Source organism: Cryptomeria japonica, chromosome 8 (assembly GCF_030272615.1).
Source record: "Cryptomeria japonica chromosome 8, Sugi_1.0, whole genome shotgun sequence".
Classification (NCBI taxonomy): Eukaryota; Viridiplantae; Streptophyta; class Pinopsida; order Cupressales; family Cupressaceae; genus Cryptomeria; species Cryptomeria japonica.
The window spans coordinates 542,327,593-542,353,788 of NC_081412.1; the positions used below are offsets into that span (position 1 = coordinate 542,327,593).

Genomic DNA, 26,196 nt, shown 5'->3' on the forward strand with positions numbered 1-26,196 from the left:
CACTAGGTACACAATTACGCTTGCTGTATGTTCGATTCAGATCATCGTTTGTCTTCAAATTTAGGTGACAATACGACCATAATTAATTATCAAAGTCCTTTTACTAGTTTTGGAGGGGGGGTGCACCTCCATAAAACTAGCTGGTCCAAGAAATAATTTTAAAATCCTCAGCTCGATATGTCAGATCACTTTATTGTGACTTGAAATTTTGGGGTTGTTATTATTATTAGATTGTATGGTACTTAATGTAACGTTTGAACTTCAACTCAACAATGCGCATTTAAAACCACTTGCTCATCGGTAGTCCATGCGCTGAAAGCTACTTGTTTCTTGCCAATCCAACTGCGTTACACTGTTTTATGCTACATTACAAAACAAAAGGAAAACAGATATCGAGTAAAGCCGTCAGCAAAGAATCGTCCATTGACTTGAGTACAGTTAACATAACACGACTACAAATATTATTCTTTTGCTTTGAGACGGGCTTGGGAATTAAAATGTTCAGTTGAAGTGTTTGCATGTGCAGTTCTATCATTATATAATGGGGGTTTAAATATACATGATGGCACAATCTCGTTTTTATTGATGAACTGAAAAAACCATTTGAGATACAAAGCCCAATGAAAATACATACAACTTTTAAGGCCACCTAATAGATGGAGAAATATGTTGCAATGGCAAACTTCATTTTGGCTGATGAAAAATGTCGTTGGATGTTCATTCCTAAACAGCACTGACAGAAGAGCACTGACAGAAGAGTAAGATTACATTAGATAATTACTAGCACCTTCATAATGCAAGGCACACCAACCTGTTGGCAAATTTTCCAGAAGAATGAACACAATATTTGCTTCCGGTAAACCAAAATTTTGCACAAAAAAACTTTTTCAAGAAAAAAATATTTGAAAACATAACTATCCTACTTACTGAGAGTAATGTGCACTACCCATTGAACATGTTTTTTATGCTCCAAAGATACAACCACAACTTCAACACTACATAACAATGCATTTAATTATTCATGCAAATAGCAGTCACTTGTTGGACAACTAATGGGCTCCACCATAAACTTCCTCCTGCTTAATTTCTTTTTAGAAAAAGCTGATATAATGAGTACGTCTGTAATGAAGTATTTTAGGCCGTGAAGATCAAAGTATCCTTGTAAGCTTACACATCACTAAAAAGGAGAGAATCAAATCTTTCTTTGAACATGATGACATCTCACCATCTCACAGAGAGACAAAATTTGTAATGTGTTATGCCGCCAACCTATTTATACAATGGATCCAGTAAAACCTCCTCGGAGGCAAGCTTCAGATGACTTTGCACTAAAAGCAATAAGATAATCCAAATAAATGTTTTTTAACTGTCACGAGGCATTTGTCCTTGAACTAACCTCTATATAGAATTTTAACATTGGTCCTCAAATCAACCCACTTATAATAGCTTACATGTTACCAATGTACCAGGATTCCAAATTTTGAGTTTTCAAATTTATTTCTCAAAGAATTATGAATCCATTTGGACAAAGAGCACAAATATATTAAGCAACCAGTAGAAAGTCTTATGTGCATGGTGAGTGGTTGCCAAACGAGCCATTGAAGCCTTCAAATGAGACAGCTCAAAACTCAAACTCGCCATTTGCCTGTGTCCATACGCAACTGACAATAAGCAGCAAGATAAATCTTAAGCATATTCATGAGCAAAACTGATCAAACAATATACCTTGGCAAAAAGAATGTCCTTGTTGTTCAAATGCATTATTCCATCCTTCAGTGTACACTTCCATTTGCTTTTAGTTCTTGTAACCTGCTAAAATAGAACACAAATAGAAGTAATTTTCTGGTAACCTACCTCATTTACCTTACACAAATGACAATCTTAAACAGGTAACTTACATCATTACCTTCTCAAACTGAGCAAGTACTAAATGACTAGTGCTTGGTTCCTCCCCTCCCTGATCAAGTTCATCTATTTCATCATCATCATCCTCGTTTAGCGGTGGTTCATCATCATCATTTGCTTCAGCTTTAACTTCCTTGAGAGCGTCATTTATGTCAAGAGGATCTGCTCGACATCACAGAGAAGCCCATCATATATTGCAAGTTCAATGAAAATAAATTCTATATAAGATTCTGGCATCCTGAAATCATAAATCCATTGCACTTTGGCCTCACCCTGGTCTGCTGATGCATTGTAGTTCTCATTTGCATCATCAGCATTTTCGTCAGTACCATCAACCTGAGAAATTTTTTGAGAAGTGCACTTTGATTTAATAATAGAGTCTATGACAAGATCCGCCTTATTTCTTGTCTGGGCCTTGAGCCTTTCATTTGACAGACCTGTATCAAGATGTATCTGAAACCAAAACGAATCAAAGAACAGTGAGGAATAGCTTTGCAAAACAGGTAAATTTATCTGTGTACCACACAACGACAGCAAAAATTAGTACCAAGTATTTAAAAACAAGGGATCTAGAGCCATTTTGTAGTAAGAGGAAAGGATAGCCTGCAAACAAGAGAAAGCAAAACATCTTGCACCAGTTCACGCGAAGTCTTTGTTCTCCTCTTTGACTTGCATTGTAAATTGTGTCTGAATTTGATTGTCGATTTCAGAAAGGATTCAGTTTAACAATACTAGCATTATACTCCCAAAACTTGTGATTAACACCAAGTAATACCAACATAACTCATTTCCCATGGCATTACCTGATTTTTCTCAAAAAGTGATTCTCAATTTATTTTGTGAACCTTAACTTTTGGGGGCTCATTTTCACCAAGGAAAAGAAAAATAAAACCACAGAAAGACTGGAAATTTAATTATTAGGGTTAAGGCTAAAGCATTCTTAAATTTTCTAAATTTCAGTTGAAATTTTGTTGTGTTTGATCATTGATGGTAGTAGCACCTGCCTACTATTTTAAGACCAATCGGGTATTTTTTTACATAACCAACTTGTATAAAAATAAAATCCTACTTTTTTTGTATCATGTTTATTTCTAATCTCTATGCACTATATTTTACTTGAAATAACACAATCAAATTTTCTCTAGTTTTTAAAAATATAATATTTACTTTTTCCTACCAATCAGCCATGTCTGTGTAGCATCCACATCAATCTATGCTTACTCCTCTAGCTCTACATCCCAAGTTTCTGTACTCTCCTAGAGATGAGCCTATTCCTCTTTAAAGAGTGGATGAAGATATATAAGTAGACCACTTCCTCTCAGCAATAGAAGAAAAAGAAACCTGAAATAGTAAACGAATGACTAAAGAGGTAGTCAAAAAATTTGTATCCACCACAGGATTGGGTCCTCTTGTGCCATGGTTGCCCTATCCATGTTGGCCTCCTCAAAATAACCCCCAAGAGTGGCAAATTTTGTCCACTTAGTACAAATGATCCCGGCCCCTACAAGATCATACATCTTTTGGATGGCCTTCATGAACTCTGCATTGACCTCAACATTCTAAATGAGTGTAACTTTGTCAGGCCCTTGCACATACCACATGGGGTTCAATGCCTAGGCAGCCAAGTGCAAGAGAGTGGTGAGCTTCTCCCATCTCTGATGAATGATTAATTGAATGTGCTCATTGTAGAATGCTAATGTGGGTTCCTTCTCTCACACGACAGCTTTCATTTGGTCTAGCATAGAATCAATGCACTCTACACCTCTCCAGGGATAGATGCATTGGCATTCCCATATCTAATCACCTAGAAGACTGGAGTAATGATGGAGACAATATATTTTGCATTACCTCAGAAAACATCACCCTTCACTACAACCTTCATTCTCTTCCATTGCTCTGTCTTGGACTCAAGCTACCAATTCCATTCTACTGTCATAACCATTAGTTGCAATGCCTCTTGCAACTCAAGCATCCTACAAAAAATAATGAAATAGAATGCATATCTAGTCTCAACATGTTTTGAGAATTCCTTCTTAGAGAAGATCACGAAGAATGCATATTAATTATGGTGGTTACAAAAATATCTGCACATTCCTAGCATCATTGACCATTGCTTTGATCCAATCAATCTTTCCCATGTCATTGAGTGCAAGATCATAGCATGCACACAACAAGGAGTCCACAAAATATGTTTATAGGCTGTCTCAATTAACTTCTCTACATCTTTGCACACATAGGCCACATATGTGACAACTTGTCCCACATCTTTTGGCCCAACCTCCTATACAACATCTTTGAGGATCTAAAATTGAAAATCCACATCCTTGTGATGTCCTAAACAATCAATTGCCTTACCAAAATAAAGGCCCTTTGAACATGTAACCATGGTATTGACGAGCGGACAATGTCTAATGTTCATCCACCCATCCATGACCATACTGTATCCACTTGTCACCTAGCATTCCTTCATTTTCTCCGTAACATATTTAACTTGGAGTAGTTCTTATCCAAGATTGTGGTCCTCAATTTTGTTTCCCCTAGTGCGTATATGATGGTCATGCCCTTGCTACCTTCACCATCACCTCCTTATAATAAGGAGACCAAGCCACAAGGAATAAAATGCCATTGGCAAAGAAGAATTTGCCAATATCATCATCTGCCTCATCCTTCAATTGCTCATTGAATAATTTTGCTAGTGGATTAGGAGCATCACTTGTAATCTTGTGTTTCCCCTAACCTCTACTACCCTTGAAGTAAAAGAAACTGGCATATGCGTTGGCCTCTGCAAAGTAGTAGAAGTAGAACCTCACCTCTTATAGACAAAAGCAGATGTGCTGCATTGTCTTCACCACCTAGACAGTTTCACTTTTCTGCCAAGGTCTCCCATACTTCTAGAACTTTTCCTCAGATATGAAGGAATTGGGCATTAACTCTAATAATGCTGCCCTAAAATTAGAGCTTACAAAAGTTAGAGGAGATTAAGGATCAAAGGAAACACTGACAAATTTTGCGAATACTTCAAAAGGGCAATTCATTTTAGCACTAGCAATGGAGCTAATGGTATGGGTTTCATGATCACCCCACTCTTTCTGCATTTTCATCATGACCAGGTGCACAATCAAATTCAATTCGATCATCTTCGATTTCTTGAGGCTCAAATTCAACTTCATCCCCACTCATGCCATGAGAACCCATAGTGACACTATGATAAACAATATAAAATTGTAATTTGTAAGTTAAAAATTTTTAAATTAAAATTCAAACTATGCAAAATGCAAAGGATTGAGACACAATTTTCTTTTTGTTTTTTTTCATGTCGCACAAAATGCAAAAATAGAGGATCCACAAATAAAATAAATATTTTCTTAAACTTTGTCAACCAAGGATTTTACTTTTGTTTTCTTGCTTCAGGTAGCACGAAGTGCAAAAGCAAGAGATACACAAAAATTATAATCCTAGTTTGACAGAATAAAGTATTTGAGCATATAAAAGTAAATTGTAAAACTTTAAAAAAATAAGAAAGAAAAATATGACAGCTTCTTGTTGTATAATTAAAAAAAATGCAAAATTCAAAATTCAAAACTAAACTAATAATAACCATTGAATTTAAAATTTAAATTTGAAATTTGCAAATTGGTATATGATTTTTTCAGTGTTGATGACAATATGCAGTCATGTCTATGGATTCCATCAACATAAATGACAATACATCAACATGATGACAATATGCATTGGTGTGTATGGATTCTATAAACATAAATCATGAAACTAATTAAACAAATATAAAGAGCCAGTAATAGAATCCTACCTCTTGGTTGAAAAATGCTTAAAACTTGGTGTCACTACTTTTCTGCTCCTCCTAAACCCTCTTGGACTTCACTCTCTCTTTCACCTTGCACTTACACTCTCACTCACACTCACACTATCAGCTTCTTGTTGATTTGTTTTTGTGAGTTGAAAATAGGATAGGAGAATATTTTATAGAGTTTGTGGGCTTTGGGTGGGACCAATAGGCCATTAGGGTTCGGCCTTGTACACAGTGATCCAAAAACAATGATTTAAAAAAATTGTTTTTGGCCATATAGCTGTGGGATACACCTAGGCATCCCTGAGATGGTCGGGGCAGCGGGAGGAGACATTTCCTCCAAGTCCCCAAGGCCCTAAGACATCCCCATACCAAAAACTTGGGGTTTTGGCAAACGATGCATCCCCATGGAACATTGGTACAAAGTGGTTGAGGTGGATTTTCTAATGCATCCCTAGTCCAAGGTAGTCAATCTTGGTAAATGGAAATCTGAAAGGCTTCTTTTCTCTTAGGTTCAGGACAAGTGAAACCTTTGTCTCCTTTCCCTTTCATAATAATGGATGAAGCTTTAGGGCATATTATTCAAGTTGTTCATAGAACTAAGTTGTTGAAAGGCATCTACAAATGACTCAATGACACACCATCAAAGGCAAGAACCATTAAATTTACTCTTAAAATGCATATCAAGGATAATGGGTTCTTGTGTTCAAGCCCACAATCAACAACTAGTCTGATCCGAGTCCCGATGAAGTCCGGGTTCGCACCTGGGTTCGTCCTGGGTTCTCTATAGAACTAAACCCATAGAGAACCCAGGCACCCACGACGAACCCAAGCCAAACCCTAGACAATTCCCGTGCAAAAAAAAAAAAATGAAATGTTTCCTTTGTCGGTCTTTTAAAACTTGTTTGGTTTATGACACGCCAAATAGATTTACAAATAAATATGTAAAAGGTATTTGCCATGAAGGTTTGTGTGGTTTTGAAGGTGCTAATTTGGGCTTGGTAGTAAGGGATCCACCCCTTAACCACACCTTGTATCGCGACAAGGAGCATGTCGCGAGGGGCACTACCCCTAGACCCCTACAAGGGGAACTACCCCTTGACCCCACTGGGGAGATTGCCCCCATACTCCCATCAAACTATACGTCTAACCAAGTGTTAAACCAACAATGAATTATGATCACAAAATCTACAAAATACATATCCCCTATTGCAAATCTCTACATATTCAAAGTTAAGGCCACAATCAAAGATACAGTATTTGTGTGTGCACGTGCGCATGCGCGTATGTGTGTGTGTCTATATGTGTATCTGTGCAGACGTACCTATACCCATACCCAAGGGAAAAAAATTGTCATACCCACAAATCTGTATCCATACCCAAATTGACAACTAAAATGTGTACGGACGTACCTATACTCGTACCCAAGTGAAAAAAATTGTCATACCCGAAAATCCATATCCGTACCCAAATCAACAACTAAATAAATGTCAATGAATCAAAAATATTCTTGTTCAATCTTCATCCAGCCATTCAAAGGCAGCAAAAAGCATTGGGCAAGGTGGTTACATTTGGCAGAATTCTCTTACAACACCTACATGTCATATGAGAATAGGTATGACCCCTTTCTCAAGCTTTGTATGGTTATTAAGCTTCTACATTTGTAGTCTTGGTTTTTTCTTATTCTAGAGCTCCAAAATCTCGAGTGGGCTAAAAGAATCAAAATATCCTCAAGGCACTTAAGGATAATATTCAGATAGCACAGAAATAGCAAACGAAATATGCTGATTGTCATCTGGTTGAGAGGTCTTTTAAGGTGGGATGCATAGCAAAATATCTATGAAAATTCAAGTGTGGAATGTTTTTGTCACTTTTTAAACTATGGGCAACATGTCAAAAAATTTGGAGTTTCCCTTCCTGGTATGCCTTTCCTCCCAACTCCACATTTACCCTTGCCTTTGTTGATTTTTCAAACTTTCACTTACCAACATGTCTTTCATTCAAACCCCAACTTTTTTATTCTTACACAAGTACAAAGTTTTGATGATCCATTTACTTGAATACCTTTTCCTCAAAATACCCAATCTCCAACTTCCAACACCAACTTCTACATATTTTAAGAGAGTCAAAGATGTAGGAATACCTTTAAAGTGGCATGAATTATAAAACATCCCCAACTCTTGATTCCCAAAACTTCTCATCGTATTACCTTATCATCATAGTGAGTTCAAATCTACCTTTCCTTGCATGACTTGAGGGATGAGTTCCTCAATACCCCCACACTCTCTCCCTAATAATTTCCTTCATTATCTTTTTAATGTCGGTGATGCAAGGATAGTCTTATCCATTTTTCGTTGAGCATGAAGCATTCCATAGTCCTAATTCCTAATCCCTGACAATGGTATGGGTTGTGGGGTATCCTCAAGCCTTGAACTCTGAAACTCTCAAGCTTTGCATTGTTCTCTTCCACCTACACTCTTGCACAACCCAAATCAGAAATCACCATTAATAACTAGATTTGATGCTGCAGCTACCAAAAAGGGGTATTCCCACTCAAAAAACAACTATTTGTCTCAACAAGTTTACACACAATCTCAATGATGGTAGATGAAAACACCCATATAGTCATTAATATTGTGGTTGAAGTTTCATGCCCCGATGGTCCTCACAACATCTCTAGACAACCATTTCAGCACATTTCATGGGCTCCACCTTGTCCTATACACCAAAAACCGAGCAACACATTAATGTTTAGGATGTCTACAATCAAAAGGAAAAAGATTTCTGATCCTTTGCACATCCCAAAGAGGCAATTTCTACACAATTTCTACACGAAGGCATTGAAGATGATGATGTTGCCATGGAAGACCTCTGTAGCCTAGACAACATGTTTCTTCTCCCAAGGTCCCATGATTGAGCTGTTGATATACATAGTGTCAAATTTTCATCATTCAAAGAAGGGGAAAAAAAGAACGAGAAGAAACTTCCACACTACTAAAGTTAGTATCCTATAGAGTATTTCACAACATTTTTTGCATTGAAAAGATCTAGGTTTCATCCCAAATGTGTAATGAAACATTGTAATGCCAGAAAAACGAACCAAATGTGAGTTGATCCAATATTATTTGAATGTCTCCATGTGTAATGTGTGCACTTCTAGGTGTTATTTCTGATTAGTTAGCCAGCCAAATGACTAAAAGTCTAAAACCCTCACAAAGCTTTTGTAAGGTATCTTTTAAGGAAAATATAAAAGTGTATGGGATTGTTCATGGATTACTAAGATTATTTTAATTATCTGCAAATTCATTCATCTTCTTACAGCTTATGTGTACGAAATGAAGGTGTAGTCTTCAACAATATCCTGGTTAAGGTATTGCAGGTGGATCCTAGCAATTAGATTCTTTGAGATTTCCTAACTTTGTTTGCCCAACTGGATATAGACACCCATCTACCATTTTCTCAACCTTCCATCAGTCCAACACACTCAAAACAAAAAAATCTAAACATCCCTTTCAATTTGTGTTGTAATAAGTTTTACTCACTGCCACATATAGATGTGCATGACAGAATTAGAGGCTCTCACAAATCACATCCTTAGATTCTTCATGTGGTAGTTCATCTGCTTTATACAAGTGCAAAACATTGCATGTTGTAAACCGGCACACAAATACAAAGTGACAAACTAAATAAGGGCGTACCATGCATTGGGTCTGGATTGTGGCAAGGCACATATTCATCTTTTGCAATTGCATCTAGAAGTAGCACTTTAGGGAAGCCCCCCCCCATGGTCTAGCAGAGGAAAAAGTTAAAGAAGGCATTACTCACCTTAGTAAAATGGTCCATTGTTGCCCGACCTGATTATAAGTTTGAGGTCTTTGTGCTAAGTTTGACACCCCTACCACTCAAAAGAAAATCTAGCTTTAGGGATTTCAGACCTGCAACTTTGTGCACCAATAGGGTCAACCAATTTTTTCAACTAAGATTTATACAAAAACTACAAATTTGGTGGCTTCCCACCTTTACCGCAATTTTTAATGTCCTTCAAGGTTTATGACATTTTTCCATTACAATTGGCATTTGAACATTTTTAAACAATTCCCTCTTGCTTTTTCAATGTCTCCAGGAAAGAGAACAAAATTGATTTGAAGACCATTTTTTATTAAATATCGTTTGAACCAAGTTATAAGTAGTAATACTGAATAAATAAAAAAGGCTACACAAAGCAAAAGAAAAAATGGAAAAACCTATATTCCACAATTTATGGTCTAAACTCTCATTTTAATTTGCTCTGTGTATCTCTGTGCTATTAAAATGTCTTTAATTTTAAAATCCGCAGGTTTTTCTCTTTTCTTTTTTACATATTTCTCCATTTTTTGGAAATCCAATTTTTTCCTAATAAAATCTGGAATTTTTGAAAAGAAATCTGAATCATTTGGTTTGCCAATATTTTCCCCAAAAGATTTTGGTTGCTATGCAGTTGAATATGTATCTTCTTAGATTTGGATATATTGATGATGCTAGCAAGTACATATTTCACATGTCATGCTTGGATTCAAATCAAGAAAAAGTCATGGATGCTAACAGCACAAGAAAAAAGGAACATATCATGAGAAACAGATTGAAAAATTAAAATGTTTCACAGAGTTTCCTGACAGGGGACGAGGGGACATGGGGATGGATTTGGGGGACGGGGGGACCAAGGGCATAAATTTGTCAACGGTGAAGGGATGGCAGCGGAGCGGTGGTGGGGGAACAGTGCTGATATAAAAATAGAGGTCAATTGAAATCTTCAAGGCAAAATCTGCAATATAACATCTCCGTGAATGCCCAATGAAAGGCCAACTAGTTTTCATGAAGTTAAAGGTTGCAATCAGTATGTAATGGCATGTGCCATATATCAAGCAACCCAGAGGCATCCCCAACAGAGGTGGCAGAAGTGGTGGAAGTGGTGGTGCTGTGGGGGGACGTTTCCCCCAAGTCCCCAAGTCTTGAAAACATCCCCCTAAAGAGGACGCGGGTTTTTTGGGGGGGACGCATCTCTGTGGAACACTGAAAAATTATACTACAATAAAAACCACTAACATCCTGCTGTAGTAATTTCATTTAATAGAATGTTGGTGTTCATTAAAACTCAAATCAACAGGTAAACAAACATATCATAAATGGAAAAAGAAAAATACTTAGAAACCACAGCTAATCATGAAAATCTATTCCATAATTTTAAGATAATTTGTCAATAAGAACCAAATGTAGTTTGAATGTAAACAGCATATAGCATATTTTGGATGAGTTTCTTCCAATATTTGTCCAGACAATAAACAGATTGTTAGGGCTAGGAAATCCAATATCTGCATAAAAATCACTGAGATATGTGATATCCCCCGATATATTATAAGGACATTAAACCCAGAAGTTGACGTAAAAGAAAGTTGTACAAGCCAGCAAACTGTTTTCTAATCTCTAGTCTCTGACCTCCCCATCTATATGCCATTATGAACAATATTGCAGAAAAAAGATGAAAACACAGAATACTGATTTCTAAAATCATAAGTTATATAAATTAAGTCCAAATTAATACACATAAAACCTAAGATAATACTTTACTGCTCCATGGTGTGAATGTAAAATGTTTTTTCTTTTGCATTCATTAAAGAAACATAACACCAGTTAGAAAAAATATAGTAACATCCACACAAAAAAGAATCAACTTTGCTTACAAAGCTGTGTGATAAAAGAAGGGAGAGAAAAACCTCATTTTCCTGTACAATCTCCGAAATAAAATCCCCTGCTCCATCCTGCTGCGGAATATAGCCCCCGGGGATATAACTTGAATTGAAATCCTCTCGTTTTCTCTTTCCAGCAGACAATGTAAAAAAGTCCTGAGTACATCGAGGGTAATTTTTTAGAGCAGCATGAACACAACTTGTCATCCGTATCCACAGCATGATATGACCACATTTCACAATTCTTAGTTGTCATATATCATTACATGTCTGCACACATATTTTAGATAAATGTAGCAATACCACAGATAGCAGAAAATTGTTCCTTGAATTCTTAAAAACAAAGTTAAGTATTCAAACACAGACAAAATCCTCAACTTCAATTACTTGAGACATAACTTTCCATTCTTTAAACACAACTTCTGTTTTGTTCTTTACATTGCATTGGACACATTATTGTCTTTTTTGTAGGACATGCACTGAATGACTTTTCGGCACCATCACCTTTCCCACAAAGAAACAAATGATGGTTTAGATTGTTCTTTATTATTATAAATAAAAAGCCTGCAATCCACAAATATTGAATTTATCAGAATTGGAAATTGCACTGGCTTGGACAAGAAATCAAGAAATCCAAAAACACTGTACAAACTATGGTCCCTAAATAAAACATTACTACCTAGCCTGTGCTTTTGATTGAGACATGATACATCATAAATAATCTAAATCTAAGGCCTAATGTTTGGTGTACAGAACGCACATCAAGCAAAAAGACAAGGTTCCATGTTATTACTTTCACTCTAGGCCAAATGGGTATTGAGATAGGGTCAAGATGACTTTAAGGGATGTAAAAGAAAACTAAAACACCAATATTGTGCCTGTGAAGGGTAAATAATTAAATAAATGATATGGAATGAAAGGAAAGTATGATAGAAATAAGCATGAGTAATATAAAAATAATCACCCAAAACTACTACTAACTATTGCTAGCATAAAAGAGATAAGTCATAAAATTACTATAAATCATGAAAATATCTTATAAAATCAGAATTATCGAGTCTGATAAAAATCAATTATATTTTTTAACTAATAGTAATTTAGCATGCTCTTAATTCTATCCAAAGTATAATAGTTTTTATATTATGTTTAAGGGTGCATGAGTAGCGAAGTTGGTGTGAAGGCTAATAATCCCGGTGCTACGCATCAACTCCGGTTTGTTTCTCACTGGTTACCATAAACCCTTTGGGGGTTAACCCCGCAGTGCAACGGTAGTTGCAATCCGTGTTGCGGCTGGTCGTGTGTTCGATTCCTTGCAGGCCATCCTTCGTTCAGGCGGGTGCATGATTGATGGCGGTTGGTGCTGGTGTTGGTAAAGCTGGTCAAATGGCTTGACCATCGTCGCCATTTCATGCTGCATCGGTGTTTATACCAACGCTTGGTGGTTTCTTCGGCAGGCCTGTCAGTTCAGTTGTGGTGGCACTCAGTTCGGACGTGGTGATTGTGCGCAGGGGTGTTAATACCCAAATTTCTTCGACGACCCAGACCTGTCAGTGGAGACTGAGATAGAACAAAGACATGTGGAGTGATAAGGAGGGGAGGCATAAGGAGTGCTGGCGTGGAGAGATAAGGAGTGGGGAGATATAAGGAGATGGAATGGAGTGATAAGGTGCGGGAGATATAAGGAGATGTAATGGAGTGATAAGGAGCGGGAGATATAAGGGGATGGAATACAGATAGGACAAGCTGATAGGACTAATGCATAGAGGTGTTTATACCTCAGATATGAATTCGGGGATGAGGCCCCCCGGTTTGTGGCCTCACCTGACGATTGGACCAGGCTAAAAATCCATGTCACCAATCAAAAAAAAAAGTATAATAGTTTAAGCATGTTATTACTTAAAACTGGGATTAATGATCTTTATGCATGGCTTATGATGAACAGTAGAGGATAGATTCATCATTGATACTTTTAACAGATTACTACAGCATTCAGTTAGAACAAGTTGCTTCCAAGATCTATACAGAAACTGCATTTTACTATTAGGGTGCAATGTCTAGAAGACTAGAAATATTACAATGATTACAAGTGTACTGTTGGCACTGAATAATGCGTTATTTAAGGAGGAAGTATGATGGCATTTGCCACAGCCATTAAAACCTTTCAAGATACTTTCATTTTTAATCTGACGAATGGCATGGAAAAAGACATGAACCCTGACATTACCAAATCTTCATTTTGATTCTTAATGAGCAAAAAATTAACAAGTAAGGAATGTGTTTGCCTTAAAAGTTTATGGCACAGTAAGCCTGCTTATATTATGTAGTCATTATTTATATGATGCTGAATTTTATTGGACCTTAATCTTCTTGAATGGCATTGATAAATAAATTCATTATAAAACAAAAGCCACCTACTTTCTAAAAAATATTCAGCTTAAGTACACTATGAACCAATAAATGCAAGACTTTTCATCTTGTAACAAACTTCAGATTCTTCCTAATGAATGGTACTACTTATATGAGTGCTCTTCTACAGGATCCATGACAAAAATCATAGATTCAAAAAGAGCAAGTACGAACTCAATAGTAAAAAATGCGCAAGAATGAGCTACATGGTATAAGAAACAAGGCACCTTTGAAGGACATGAAGGGACATCTCAAAATGATTTTCTGCTAGATTAACATTATTATACTAGTCACTAGTCACTATTCACTATGATATATATGTGAAAAAAGCATTGGTGTCTCCAAATAGATATAGACATGCATTCTACATAAACAAGGAAAACATAGAACAACCCAAAAGGTATAAGATGGCATGTGCCTGTTTCAAAAAAATTATACTAAATATTTTATGAAGTACTGCAGTTGAAACTAAAAGTTAAAGCTGTCAGAATATTTGAATAAAATAAATATCCTTGTTCAATTGAAAATTTTAAAGACACACACCAATGCTAAAACCCATAAAAATCAACATATGTCTACTCTAAACTGCGTATGCTATTGTAATTAAACTTAGAGACAATTCTTGCATCTACTCAAGAAATTTTTTCTGCACACTATCAAAAGTCGTTGACTGAGAAATTAATTAAAGAACTTGCTCCTGTGTTCGAAATTCCTGGGCTTCCTTCTCAGAAAGCAACTATGTTATTGCAGGGAAGTTCATGAGATGTATCTATGTAGATTCATGAATTGTGTCTGTGTGGGGTCAAAGTTTCTATCCATAGAAATTTGTAATTTTGTATGTTTAGTGTCTTCTCAGGCCAACAATTCCTCAAAAGGACTCTCATCTCTGAATGCATTGATGTCACCAATGCTATAAGTTTGAGACATGCTGTGAAGGCTTAAAATTTCACACTTTTTTGTCTTTTAATCACTCGTGTCCATGAATTGCTGAGAGAAGTAACTTCTTGGGGAATGGACTTTTTGTCTTTAAAAGCATAAAATATAATTTTTTTATTTATTACATGCAAAGCACTTGTTTGAAATTTTTAAATGTTGTGTTTAAATTTAATCTGGTGCTTATGGACAGATTTTCTATAACACGGATTATTTTGTGCTGCAAACATTTAATTAAAAATAATAATTTAGAACTAAGATAACTAGTGAAGGTTATTCTAATTCATATTTTTAGTTTTTTATATGTTTTTTAAAAGAAACTTATAGGCATCCCCTTAGACATCCTTTTTTAAAGGGATTTTATGTAACTTCTAGGCATTTCTTTTCAGCATTGTTGTATTTCCTCTTTTCAATCAAAATGTCAGTCAACAAAACACAGAAAATTTTGCCAATTTGGCCAATCAAACTGCTTTTGCAAGTTGAACAGAAGAATTTGTCTAGCAATGAACAGAAATGAACCTACAACCAGCAAAAATTCAACCTCAACCAAAGGAAACACTCTTCATATGTTGCTTTAAAACTCAGAAAGGTGAAGGAAAAAACAACAGCAGAGCCAGGAAACTAGTAGACAAGACTGAAATGGTCAAAAGCTGAATGGCCAAAGTGTATGCAACATCCACAACATTCAATAACATTTCCAGAGGGTTGAGACTGTCTACTTTCCATGCTCCAAAGAGAATTTCCATCTCTGTATGCATTGTAGTAGCAAAGAAGATTGAAGGGATAAAGCATATACTTTATATGTTCAAGCTTTTCTCACACAGGGTTTCTATAGAGAACTCTTGGTGTCTCTTACGTGGATGCAACTTTCAGTTTGTTGGCAAGTACCTATGCTATTTGTAGTAGTATAGAAAATTGTTACAGCATTTGTAGCTCTGCTAATACAAGAATTTCTGCATTGTGCACAAAATAATATAGCATTAACATCTACGGTTGCATTTCAATCTGATACCAGAGAAGATGCATTAGCTAATTGCATCTCAATTCTATTTTCAGTAGTGAAGCCTGGTAGTTTGGCCATAACCACGTAATAAAGCACAAATAACTGTTGGGTAATATCTATGTCTGCAAAATGTACATTGGATTTCAAGACCTTGTACATTAAATACATAAATAATCAATTTAAAGACATGTATCTAATTTATTGAAACAGACATAAATCATGCAATTACAGACAAGCCCTTATGCAAATATAAGGCATATAAACACCGTAATAAATACAATAGTATGGATTCACGTTGTGCTTCATGAACTGCATAATCTAGATTCTGAATGGGTTAATACATTAATAACCTTGACCCCTAAATGCAAAGGCATTTTAGGTTCACGATATGAGAATGGAATTTAAGGAAAAATCCACTATATCATTTAATTGGAACTTTAGTAATGTTCTCTCAATTCCTATTACTAAGATGGATATAAAAGAAGTATGCATGATCCATTGCCTATAGGTAATTTCAGTGGTCCATTTAACCACCAAATTAATTTCTCTGTAAGGATTTTTTCATGGCCATACAAATTAGAATTCAACTAAACTGTAGCCTAGTAAAGAACATTTAGAAATTCACCTGATTGCCATATGTAGTAGTTGCATACCCATAGGAGAAAAAAAAGGCAAAGTAAAACCAAGATCAACCAATGCTCAAACTATCTTATCATGCTCTATAAGATGATACACATAGTATTTTGTTTAAGTCCTGTCATAGATATATGCTTCAAATCAGATGCTGAAGTGACACCACAGAAGCCATGATAGTGATAAAACATGGTCAGAGCCAACAATGTACCTTTGTCATTGGTGGCTGACTGATTCCTGCATCATCTTCATCCCTACCTTCCTCATAAGCTGATGTACCACAAACAGACAAATTTTTTGGCGTTTAATCATATTAAGAGATTGAATATCACAAATATCATCTTAGTTTGATATATAAATATTAAAAAACATATACTCCAATATAATGAGAGTTTCTAATAAACCCAGATAAGGCATTCCAATAATTAGTACTCACCAATATTGACATCTACACCAAGTGGCCTTTGATTCATCCAAGCAGAAGGCTGTTGCTGTAGTCATATAAGCAAATGGGTTCAATAAAATGAAATAAGCACCAAGATAAAAGATTACAATTATCTATTTAACAGAATTGTTAAGTTTATAGCCAAACATGTCACTTACAAATAGATGTAGCACTGGACAAAACAAATGCCCATGCAAAAGCAATCAAAAAGACTGTGCCTACATTAAAAATTTAAAACATAGATACATGCATGAGCATAAATAACATACAAGCTCTTACCATATAAGGAGCAGGCCTTCCCAACTTCATCTCCCCTGCCACTCCTGGTTCAGGCACAGTTGTATAATCACTTGGACCTTGAGGCATATATTGATACACAACTGGCTCTTGAATTCCTGGCAATGGTGTCTGCATAGGGGTCTCCAGAGGTGTCTGTAAAAGAATAGTAAGAAATTGACAAAGATAAGAACTTTTATTAATCAAATGAAATATTAAAATCATATTTAGCATACCATCAGCTGGTCTGCATACAGGCTGCTTTAGCAACTTATCGTACCATAGAAGCATATTTATGTAACATTGAAAAACCATTGCAAGCTACAGTACACATAATAAAAATCAGCTAAGGAATTGAACATAGGAAACTTGATCAATAGAATCTGAACATACCGGCGGAAAAAGCATCTCTGCTGTAGGGGTTTCATATTCTTCTGTCGCTTCGTATGGCACATTAAGATCATGCACTGGTGTAGGAACATTGGCTCCTCTGGCATGAGGATTAGCTGGCCTTTCAAGTACTGCTCCATTTTGCATCAATTTTAATTCCCATAGCTAGCAGATTACATTTAGAGTAAGATATTAGCATGTACATAATACACACCCATAGATCAGTTTTTTAAATGTTTACTCAAGCTTTCTTCAGAAATTCAAAACATAAGTTGATACATGTATAGTTTAAGAATATCCCACCACAGATTTACTTCACAAAATTCACATTGGCATTTAAAAATGTCATGTCATCAATTTACAAAGTGTCTAATAAGCTTTTATATTCCACATGCTATCCAATCAATGCACAACAACCAAACAGGTTAAATTAAAAATATGTCTTATATGTAAAACACACAAGCTTGAGAACTATGCATTTTCTCTTCTAAAATTTAGAATTATCCATTTTACATCTTTGAAGTCCTCAATCTCCCAATGGATGGAGGATTCCAGTCTGATACATAACGTGTAATGCTTATTCAATTAAGCTTGACAATTCCCACAATTATTAATCTCGATAACCATGGATTATCACTGCTGTTAAATAGGCTTTCCTCTTGGATGGCATATTGTTTAAATAATGTTATATGAACTAATTTCATAGTGATTAAAATTAGCTTCAAGAAGAAGTTTCAAATCCTACATATGTGAAAGCCTGCATGGGTTATTTTGACACATTTAGTATAACAAAAATTTGATGATTGAACCATCCAAAGCAAAAATCATGATAAATTTTTTTTTATTCTCACATGATTGATTTAATGTCTTGATATCTCTCTTGGAAATTTGGATGAGTACTGAAATCTCAAATACATGTCAAGTTTACTCATTACTCTATACAAGCACACAAACTTCATGCTCACAAGCATACTGGATTTTGGTCTGAATAGAGGAATAATCTACCCTTCAACTACATGAAACCCCTTGTTGATGGCTAGATTTGTCCCTATCATTTTCTACAATAAATAATCGAAATAGAATACAAGCATTTAGTAAGCAGTCAAAAATTGAAACATCATAGCAATCTTCAAGGGTATCATGCAAGAAAGCCCTTGACCCACAAAGAAAAACAGATGGCTAAGTTTCTGAAATTTAGCCACCACATGCTCAATTTTGTTTTTTAGAATCTTTGCATAGCAGCAAGCCAAATATGATTAAATGTTTTCCCAAAATATTTAATAGAACTGTTAGAAGTACGGTTGTCGTTGCACCAAAAGATCGACCTGTTAATGCCCGATACAACCACTAGACTTATAAAATCCACAGGAGGTGGTTACGCCATGTCACAAACCCAAGCGATGCGCTACATAGCACAAGGAAACCAAGGGCACACACCTTGCAACAATCCCCCCCAACGCAAGCGCGGGGGTTTGAACCTATGACCCAAGCTTTGATACCACTTGTTAGAAGTACGGTTGCCGTTGCACCAAAAAATCGACCTGTTAATACCCGATACAACCACTAGACTTATGGAATCCACAGGAGGCAGTTAAGCCATGTCACAAAACCAAGCGATGCGCTGCACAGCACAAGGAGACCAAGGGCGCACACCTTGCAACAAAAGCAACTTTTGCAATTGACTATCTTTTTCTATAGAATAATAAATCAATCATTACAATCTGGTCCATCACCACAAAATTCTTCACCTTTTCTACTTCTATTATAGCATATTCTATATATTTTTATGATGATGATTGATCAAGAAAAGACATGATTAGTGTTCTCTCTTTCCTTAAACATGTCCCTTCAATTTGGAGGAAAATTTCTACCAATCTTTCCTAATGCATCTATTTTTGAATATTTTCTCACATGAAGCATCATGCATTAGATGGGAGAAATACTACGTAACCAAGAGACGCGTCTCCAACCCCCCAAGACGCGTCTCGAAGACGGAGATGCATCTTTGGTACCAAAGACATTCCCAGAGACTCAACAAAATGTCTGGGCACTCAGCAAGAAGAATTTTGTCGTCTCCTGCCATTTCCCACTCCAACTGAGGCATCTCCTAACGAGAAAAGAGGAAATGTACGAAAAAAGCTTTGACAAAATGTTCGCTTGGTGTCCAACCCCACAAGACGCGTCTCGGAGACGGAGATGCATCTTTGGTACCAAAGACATTCCCAGAGACTCGACAAAATGTCTGGGCACTCAGCAAGAAGAATTTTGTCGTCTCCTGCCATTTCCCACTCCAACTGAGGCATCTCCTGACAGGAAAAGAGGAAATGTACGTAAAAAGCTTGACAAAATGTTCGCTTGGTGTTGTTTTATGCCAAAAAAGACCAACTTTTCTTAGACACGGGACAGATGCAGGATGCACGTTCATTGTTCATTATTTTTTTCCTTGAGCATTGCCATTTTATTGTCTAGGCATTGCCAGCAGTATAAGCAATTCTATTTTCAATTTTTATTCAATTTCAAAAAAAATATTAAACTTTAACACTGTTTGTTTTCAAAGTTCTACGTCATGATATTTTCTGGAAATTATTAAATTATATTAAAAAAAAGCATCTCCAAGTACCTCGTCTCCTATTTTTTAAAATAAGCCGTACCGATACTGGTGCCAGTCTCCGGAGTCTCCAAGTACCCCCATCTCCTGGTGACCTTGGAGAAACATGAATAAAGAAATTCAAACTGTACCTACCTTTATGCTGACATTAGAAAATTATGTTTCAATTCTATAAGGTTCTCAGTATTAATACATGAGAGTTAAATTTTAAATTTTCTTTTCAATAATGTAAATCACAAACTTTTTCTCTAATACAATTCATGTTATCAAATACAAGTTGATAAAACTTACAGTCACTGGAGACGAAATACATCTCATATATGGGAGACTGGGATAGTAGGGGGCACCATTTTTCAAACACTGTGTCATAAGGTACTAGTAGTCAGAAATACATGCTTCAGAACATTAGTGTTGTGTGGCAGGATATAGCAAGAGGCACGGCAGAAAATGGTATAAAATACACCACAAGATGCTAGGAAACATAAGAATAAGCTTTTTGATGTCTGAAAATGTGCCTATCCTTGATTATTGTAAATTGCACCAAAATGCAGCCTGTTTTGTGTGTCAGGGTCATGAGAAGTCTCTCAGTTCATATAATAAAAACAATCCACATCTAAATTGATTTACTGCTAGGAAGAAAAAATGATAATTTATTTATATTGGCACATTCAGTATAACTCCATGAAACAATCTTTTCAGCAGCTGCAGGATTCGTACTCTATTGAGAGTTCCTAGTTCATTCCTATATACATATGCAAGGTTCAATACTGCCAAACAAGATTGCTCTCACAAATTGCAACTTTGTTTTTTTGTTAGGGCAATGATCTATACTAACTCTCTCACTGTGAAACCGAACACATGTCATAGTGGGTTTCTAACAAATGGAATCGTGCTCCTTAATGCAACAAAGTCAAAAAATTCCATTTATTCACATGCACTTATACAGATCTCAATAACATTAAGTCAAACTTCACATAAGCCAGAGGATCACTTCAAATATTTTTGAATTAGCTTACAGCTACAGCTTATCTAATTTATTCAAAACTTGCACTACATTTTGTCAAGAAATTCTAAAGATATAAATCAGAATAATTATTCAAACCAAGCAGCACATCCTACAATCTAAGGAAAACTTCTTGCACCATAACATTTAGTGATGCTCACCAATATACACGAGGTAATCACGTGATCCTGCTGGTGTCAATGCACTAAAGCTTAGCATAAGAGTGGCATTACACAACTCAGTGTAAAAACAATGTAGGTGTATAACTAAAACTCAAAATAACGGCAACTCAAGTCTTCTGGATTGTTGAATAATTCTTGAATCTTGACACATGTTAGATCATGACCCAAATCTGGAACCAGTATAACTAAAGTACCAAGCCACCCCGGCCATACCCAGATCTGAAACCAGTTCATACCCAGACCAAATTTGGGGCTGGAATATCTGTGGATCTGCACAACGCGTAGAGAAAAAAATGGCAGGTTCATCCTGAACAAACCCGGGAAGAACTTAAATGAATCCAGCTAGATCCATCACAAACTCACATGAAAAAAACACTAATTTTAAATTTTTTTGGGTTCATTTTTTTATGATGACTTTGACTGTGAATATGACAGCATATTTGTGGTAAGCTTCTGTTATTCATTGAAGATGAATCATCATTAACCTACATGCAAAAAATATCATTCACTGTCGTCCTCCATCATCACTACGGTGTCCTTTCTCAGCTGAGCATATCAGTCATACAAGGAGATCATTCACTTTCATCCTCCATCACCCATCATCTGCTGTTTTCAGAACTTTGCCCACCCAGTGCCCCCCATTTTTCAACAATTTTTGTTTCAGCAGAATACAAAAATAATAAAATCCTATCAATTAATCTTTCTTTCAATCATTCTATTGCAATGTTACCCCGAGTTTCCGGGACGGGGACGGGGACGGGGATTGCAGGGGACGGCGGGACGCGTTTCCGGGACGGCAAATTTTTTTGCCAAATTTGGGGACGGCTATATAAAATATAGGAAAAATTTAAAATATATAAGAAAATTTCAAAATTCTAAATGTTCATATGAAAACATGGATAAAGCATGCATACATACATTATATTCATATGAAAACAATAAAACATGGATATAGCATGTGCATGATACTATGAAAAGTTGAAGACATTTTAGAATGTAAATTCTGAACATACAACATTGTTAATACTCAATAGACAATATGCAATTATGCATTCATAAATCAGAATTTCAATTCATTCACATTGTCAATATGCATATCATAATAGATATTAAAGAAATAACATACAAAATGTCAAAACAAAGCGGTTAAATTTTCCCTACTTCTATCGACGCAGTTTCCCCCCATATTTTTCAACAGGGGTTTGGGGGCAGCGCCCCCAAGGTGGGGTCAAGGGGCATCGCCCTGCGAGGCCAAAAAAACTTATTCTTTAATAAAAGCGTTGGGTGTTATTTTTCTATTAACTCGCCGAGTTTGGCGATTTTTGGGCGATTTTCTAATCTCTGTGTCAAAATGCCCAAAGGCTACACTGCTGCCATATAGTTTCATTGTCAAAATTATGAATTAAATTAAAGTTATCTTTTAATTTTTTTATTTTTAATAACAATTTGAATTAATAAGGGGCCTATAGTAGAAAAAAAATTTTAAAAATTGAAAATACAACTTTATTTATTTTTTTAATATTTTTTAATGGCCTTAGATATGGGGGACGGATTGGGGACGTCCCAGCCGTCCCCGGGACGTACGGACGTCCCCCAGAGCTAGGGCAGGCATCCCCCCGTTTCGGGGACGTCCCCTCAAAATACAAGGCAATTTGGGGATGGGGGAAACATCCCCTGGCCGTCCCCAAGTCCCCGAAATGTCCCCGGGACGGGGACGAGGGTTTTCAGGTCGGGGACGCATCCCCGGGTAACTCTGTTCTATTGATTAAAAATGTACCATATGATAAATTGTGAAGTTCTAAAAGATAAATATCCTACGACTATTATTAAATTAATAAATTTGTGATAATGTTTTATTTTTAAAGAATTTGTTACGTATTTACTTATTAAGGAAAAACCTTTTATGGTTTACCATTTAAATATAAACACTTTGCATGTAATGAGAATACGGATATAATATATTAACGATTTTTATATTTTTTTTTGTACATACAAACCCAACCCAAAAAAACAAATTGTTGCACCCACCAACTGAACCTGAACTGGCTACTTAGCTGTATTACCATCTTTATTTTCAATGTTTAGTCTTTTAAACTTTGATTACTTAGAGTCATGGGCTACATGGGTTAGACTACTTCAATTTCTTGAAGATTGTCTCTTATCTTCTATGTTTCTCAAGTTCGGTTCCTTTAAGCTCATCTCTGTTAATGTTTGTTTCTATATGATAGTGTTGTATTTTAAACCTCTTTATCAATAAATGGGAAAACGATTACTGACAAAAGAAGAGAATATTTCCTCTTGCTACTAAATTAAAGAAAAGCTTAAGTGAAAATTATATTTTCTTTATACTCTGTAAGGATTTAATAGGTGATTTCCCTAAATTCATTGTTTTTCAAAGCATTTAAAATTGACATATTTGGTTTAAGATGTTTTCTTTTAACTCCACTTCCTTTTTAGATAGTCAAGCTAGCAATTCTCAAATATCATATTGTGTTTTAAACCCATGAAAAACCAGTACATACAACTTACAAATGGCCGTGCCAATTTTGACCCAACTTGTAATAATCAACGTTTTCCTCCAACACGGCCAGACTAAAGATCTGGCAGCTGGATTTAGACTAATCAAGTGTGTGACCAAATCAAGATTATGAAAGAAACTGTGGTTTGGAATTAGAATTGGCATAAATTCGACAAGAGAGGAGTACCACTTGTATTACTCAATTTTATGTAGCTTTTGTAACAAAAGTTCTGTTGCTTCAATTCACTGTTAATTGGTAAGTCTATAAAGCTGGAACTGGGGTCCCAGTGTTACGTTCAGCGGTGACGTTGATGGAACCACCGAGGGAAATCCCCTCTGCAATCAGAATTTGACGTGTTTTACTACCCAATATTACACATTAAAATGTTTTGCGGGATTTAATCTGGGGCTTGCGTGGCAAAGACCCGGTTGCATAATTCCCAGCTAATGTTTGGGTAAACATTTAGGTAGAGCGTGTAAGCGATTAAACTTAAGTTCGGATGAACTACAACTAACGAAAAACAATGTCAGCCAGAATGTGCTCAAGTCAATAAACCATCCGAGCTTCCATGGCACAACCCCTTGCTCAGAAGCCCCCGTAACATGGTAAACTATTAAAATCGTATCCAACTAGCTATGAGTGTGTGTGTGGGATGCAGTATATCCCAATCGTAGTATCTAGGAAAAATTTTACCCAGCACTAAAATTTTACAAAATCAAGAAAGAAAAAATCAAAACAAACCAGCTAAGACCAAAACAACCACGGACATCTATTCCCTTGGGAAAGAGAAATCAAAACAAACCAGGTACAGACAAAACAAAATTTATTTGATTTCCCAGTGTAAAGCGAGAAGAAAAGAACAAACCTCTTGCACTTCAGTAAGAACACTGTCATCAACTCCCTCACTTCGGAATTGATCTCGCAATTTTTTGACAACATCTTCCACCACGTTCACATACACGGTGGAAGTCGTCATTTCACCAGATTTGTTTTCCCTTATTCAACCTTTCCACAGCAATGTCCTCTAACAAGGGCTTTTCACACGGCAATGGCTTCCAATTAGGGTTTTTAGGGTTTCCAGAATCCTGTAAGCAGCGAGTGAAGGGAACAGAGGATGAAATGAGAAATGAATTGAGTAGAAAGATAGGGGGTCATAAGGAGAAGAGGGTAGAGAGAGAGAGAGATTATATGGGAATTAAGAATGAATATAAATACGTTTGCATCCTTTTAAAGGAAGACCCAGAGGCGACATTGGGTCACATGCCCTAAATTTATATCCGCTAATTATGACGTGGCACGTGCCCCACACTCGGGGCCGATAGCATAATTCAAGGGGTTTTTTTTATAGTGTGCAGATATTTATACACCCACACCTTTTGTTTCTTTGTGGAAGTATTTATACCTAGCTTCTATATTTTTTTTAAATAAATAGTTGGTGGTAGCGCTTGATTGGGGTACACGCTTCTTGTCTTTTGGAACCAGGGTTTGAGTGGATTTTTCAAATCTTCTTGGGTGTAAAAGTGGTTGAGAATTTATTAATTAAATATGTGTAGTAAAAAAATATTATTATATTTTTTGTTTTTGTTTTTGGATTTATTTTGATCAATTGTTTTTAATGTAATGATTATGGTATAAGTGGCATGTTTTTTTTAGCATAAAAGTTGATAAATAATGCAAGTCTAATTTAATCGTATATGGTTGCATTCATATGACCTAGTTTTAATCTTTAGTTTACTTTATTTTTTATATCTATATCAAATCTACATGCATGAAAATGACAGTAGCTCATTTGTGTAGCACAACAATGACCTAAGAACTTCCAAATTCAAGTTTAAATTTGGACCTAAGTTGCCTTTCTAACTAGTTGGTATTTATCGGCTCAAGTGGAAAATGTGTTAACTTGTGTGGTAGAGTGTTGTATAAAAGGAAAAACTTTAATCGCATTTCATCCATTAAGGAGTTACTACTTAGAAGAAAGATTCACTCGTGAAGAATATTACATCAACATCTACATTAGGAACGAATTGGGGCATTGCTTGTTATTTTGTATTTTTGTTACAAATTTTAAAATTAGAATATAAGGGTTTAACCAAAGGAGAAAGTTGTTGCTTAACAAACTCCCAAAGGTGTTCATTAACACTTCCTATTCTACAAATTCAAATTCTAGGAAACAAGGCAAACATATTCCAAGTGACTAAAAAGATCAAGTTCATGTTTACACCTACACATATTGAATCTACAAGAGAGGTTCATTCCTAAGGGTAAAAAGTTCAATTTTTCAAGCGCAAATTGAACCCATGACAAGGATAGTAGATTCGGTTTTCTATTAGAACTTTACTATCACAAATATTATTCCTAAGCAAAT

The 26,196-nt window shown here is 35.9% G+C and overlaps 1 protein-coding gene across 4 annotated transcripts; it reads right to left on the minus strand.

Moving 5' to 3' along the window:
- Positions 1-988: 988 nt before the first annotated feature.
- On the minus strand, positions 989-25,064 carry LOC131078453 (transcription initiation factor IIA large subunit). Of its 4 annotated transcripts, none has more exons than XM_058016161.2 (10): positions 24,697-25,064; positions 17,523-17,684; positions 17,133-17,285; positions 16,845-16,899; positions 16,620-16,678; positions 11,461-11,589; positions 2,178-2,358; positions 1,907-2,067; positions 1,726-1,812; positions 989-1,645 (listed from the first exon to the last, which is right to left on the minus strand). In XM_058016161.2, the coding sequence occupies exons 1-10, from the start codon at positions 24,805-24,807 to the stop codon at positions 1,622-1,624; spliced, it is 1,122 nt and encodes a 373-aa protein (XP_057872144.2). In that variant the 5' UTR covers positions 24,808-25,064; the 3' UTR covers positions 989-1,621. The 4 variants fall into 4 exon arrangements, with proteins under 4 accessions (XP_057872144.2, XP_057872146.2, XP_057872147.2 ...); XM_058016163.2 differs by having other exon boundaries at positions 1,899-2,067; XM_058016164.2 differs by having other exon boundaries at positions 1,726-1,809; positions 1,899-2,067; positions 24,697-25,063.
- Positions 25,065-26,196: the final 1,132 nt, after the last annotated feature.

What these genes read in the sequence shown, in the direction of transcription:
- LOC131078453 (XM_058016161.2), bottom strand. Translation starts at nt 24,807, where the DNA reads ATGACGACTTCCACCGTGTATGTGAACGTGGTGGAAGATGTTGTCAAA. An exon ending in CAGAGATGCTTTTTCCGCCG is followed by an intron (nt 17,286 to 17,522) that starts GTATGTTCAGAT and finishes ATTCTTTTACAG; the next exon opens with ACACCTCTGGAGACCCCTAT. An exon ending in GTCAGCCACCAATGACAAAG is followed by an intron (nt 11,590 to 16,619) that starts GTACATTGTTGG and finishes CGATGTACTCAG; the next exon opens with GACTTTTTTACATTGTCTGC.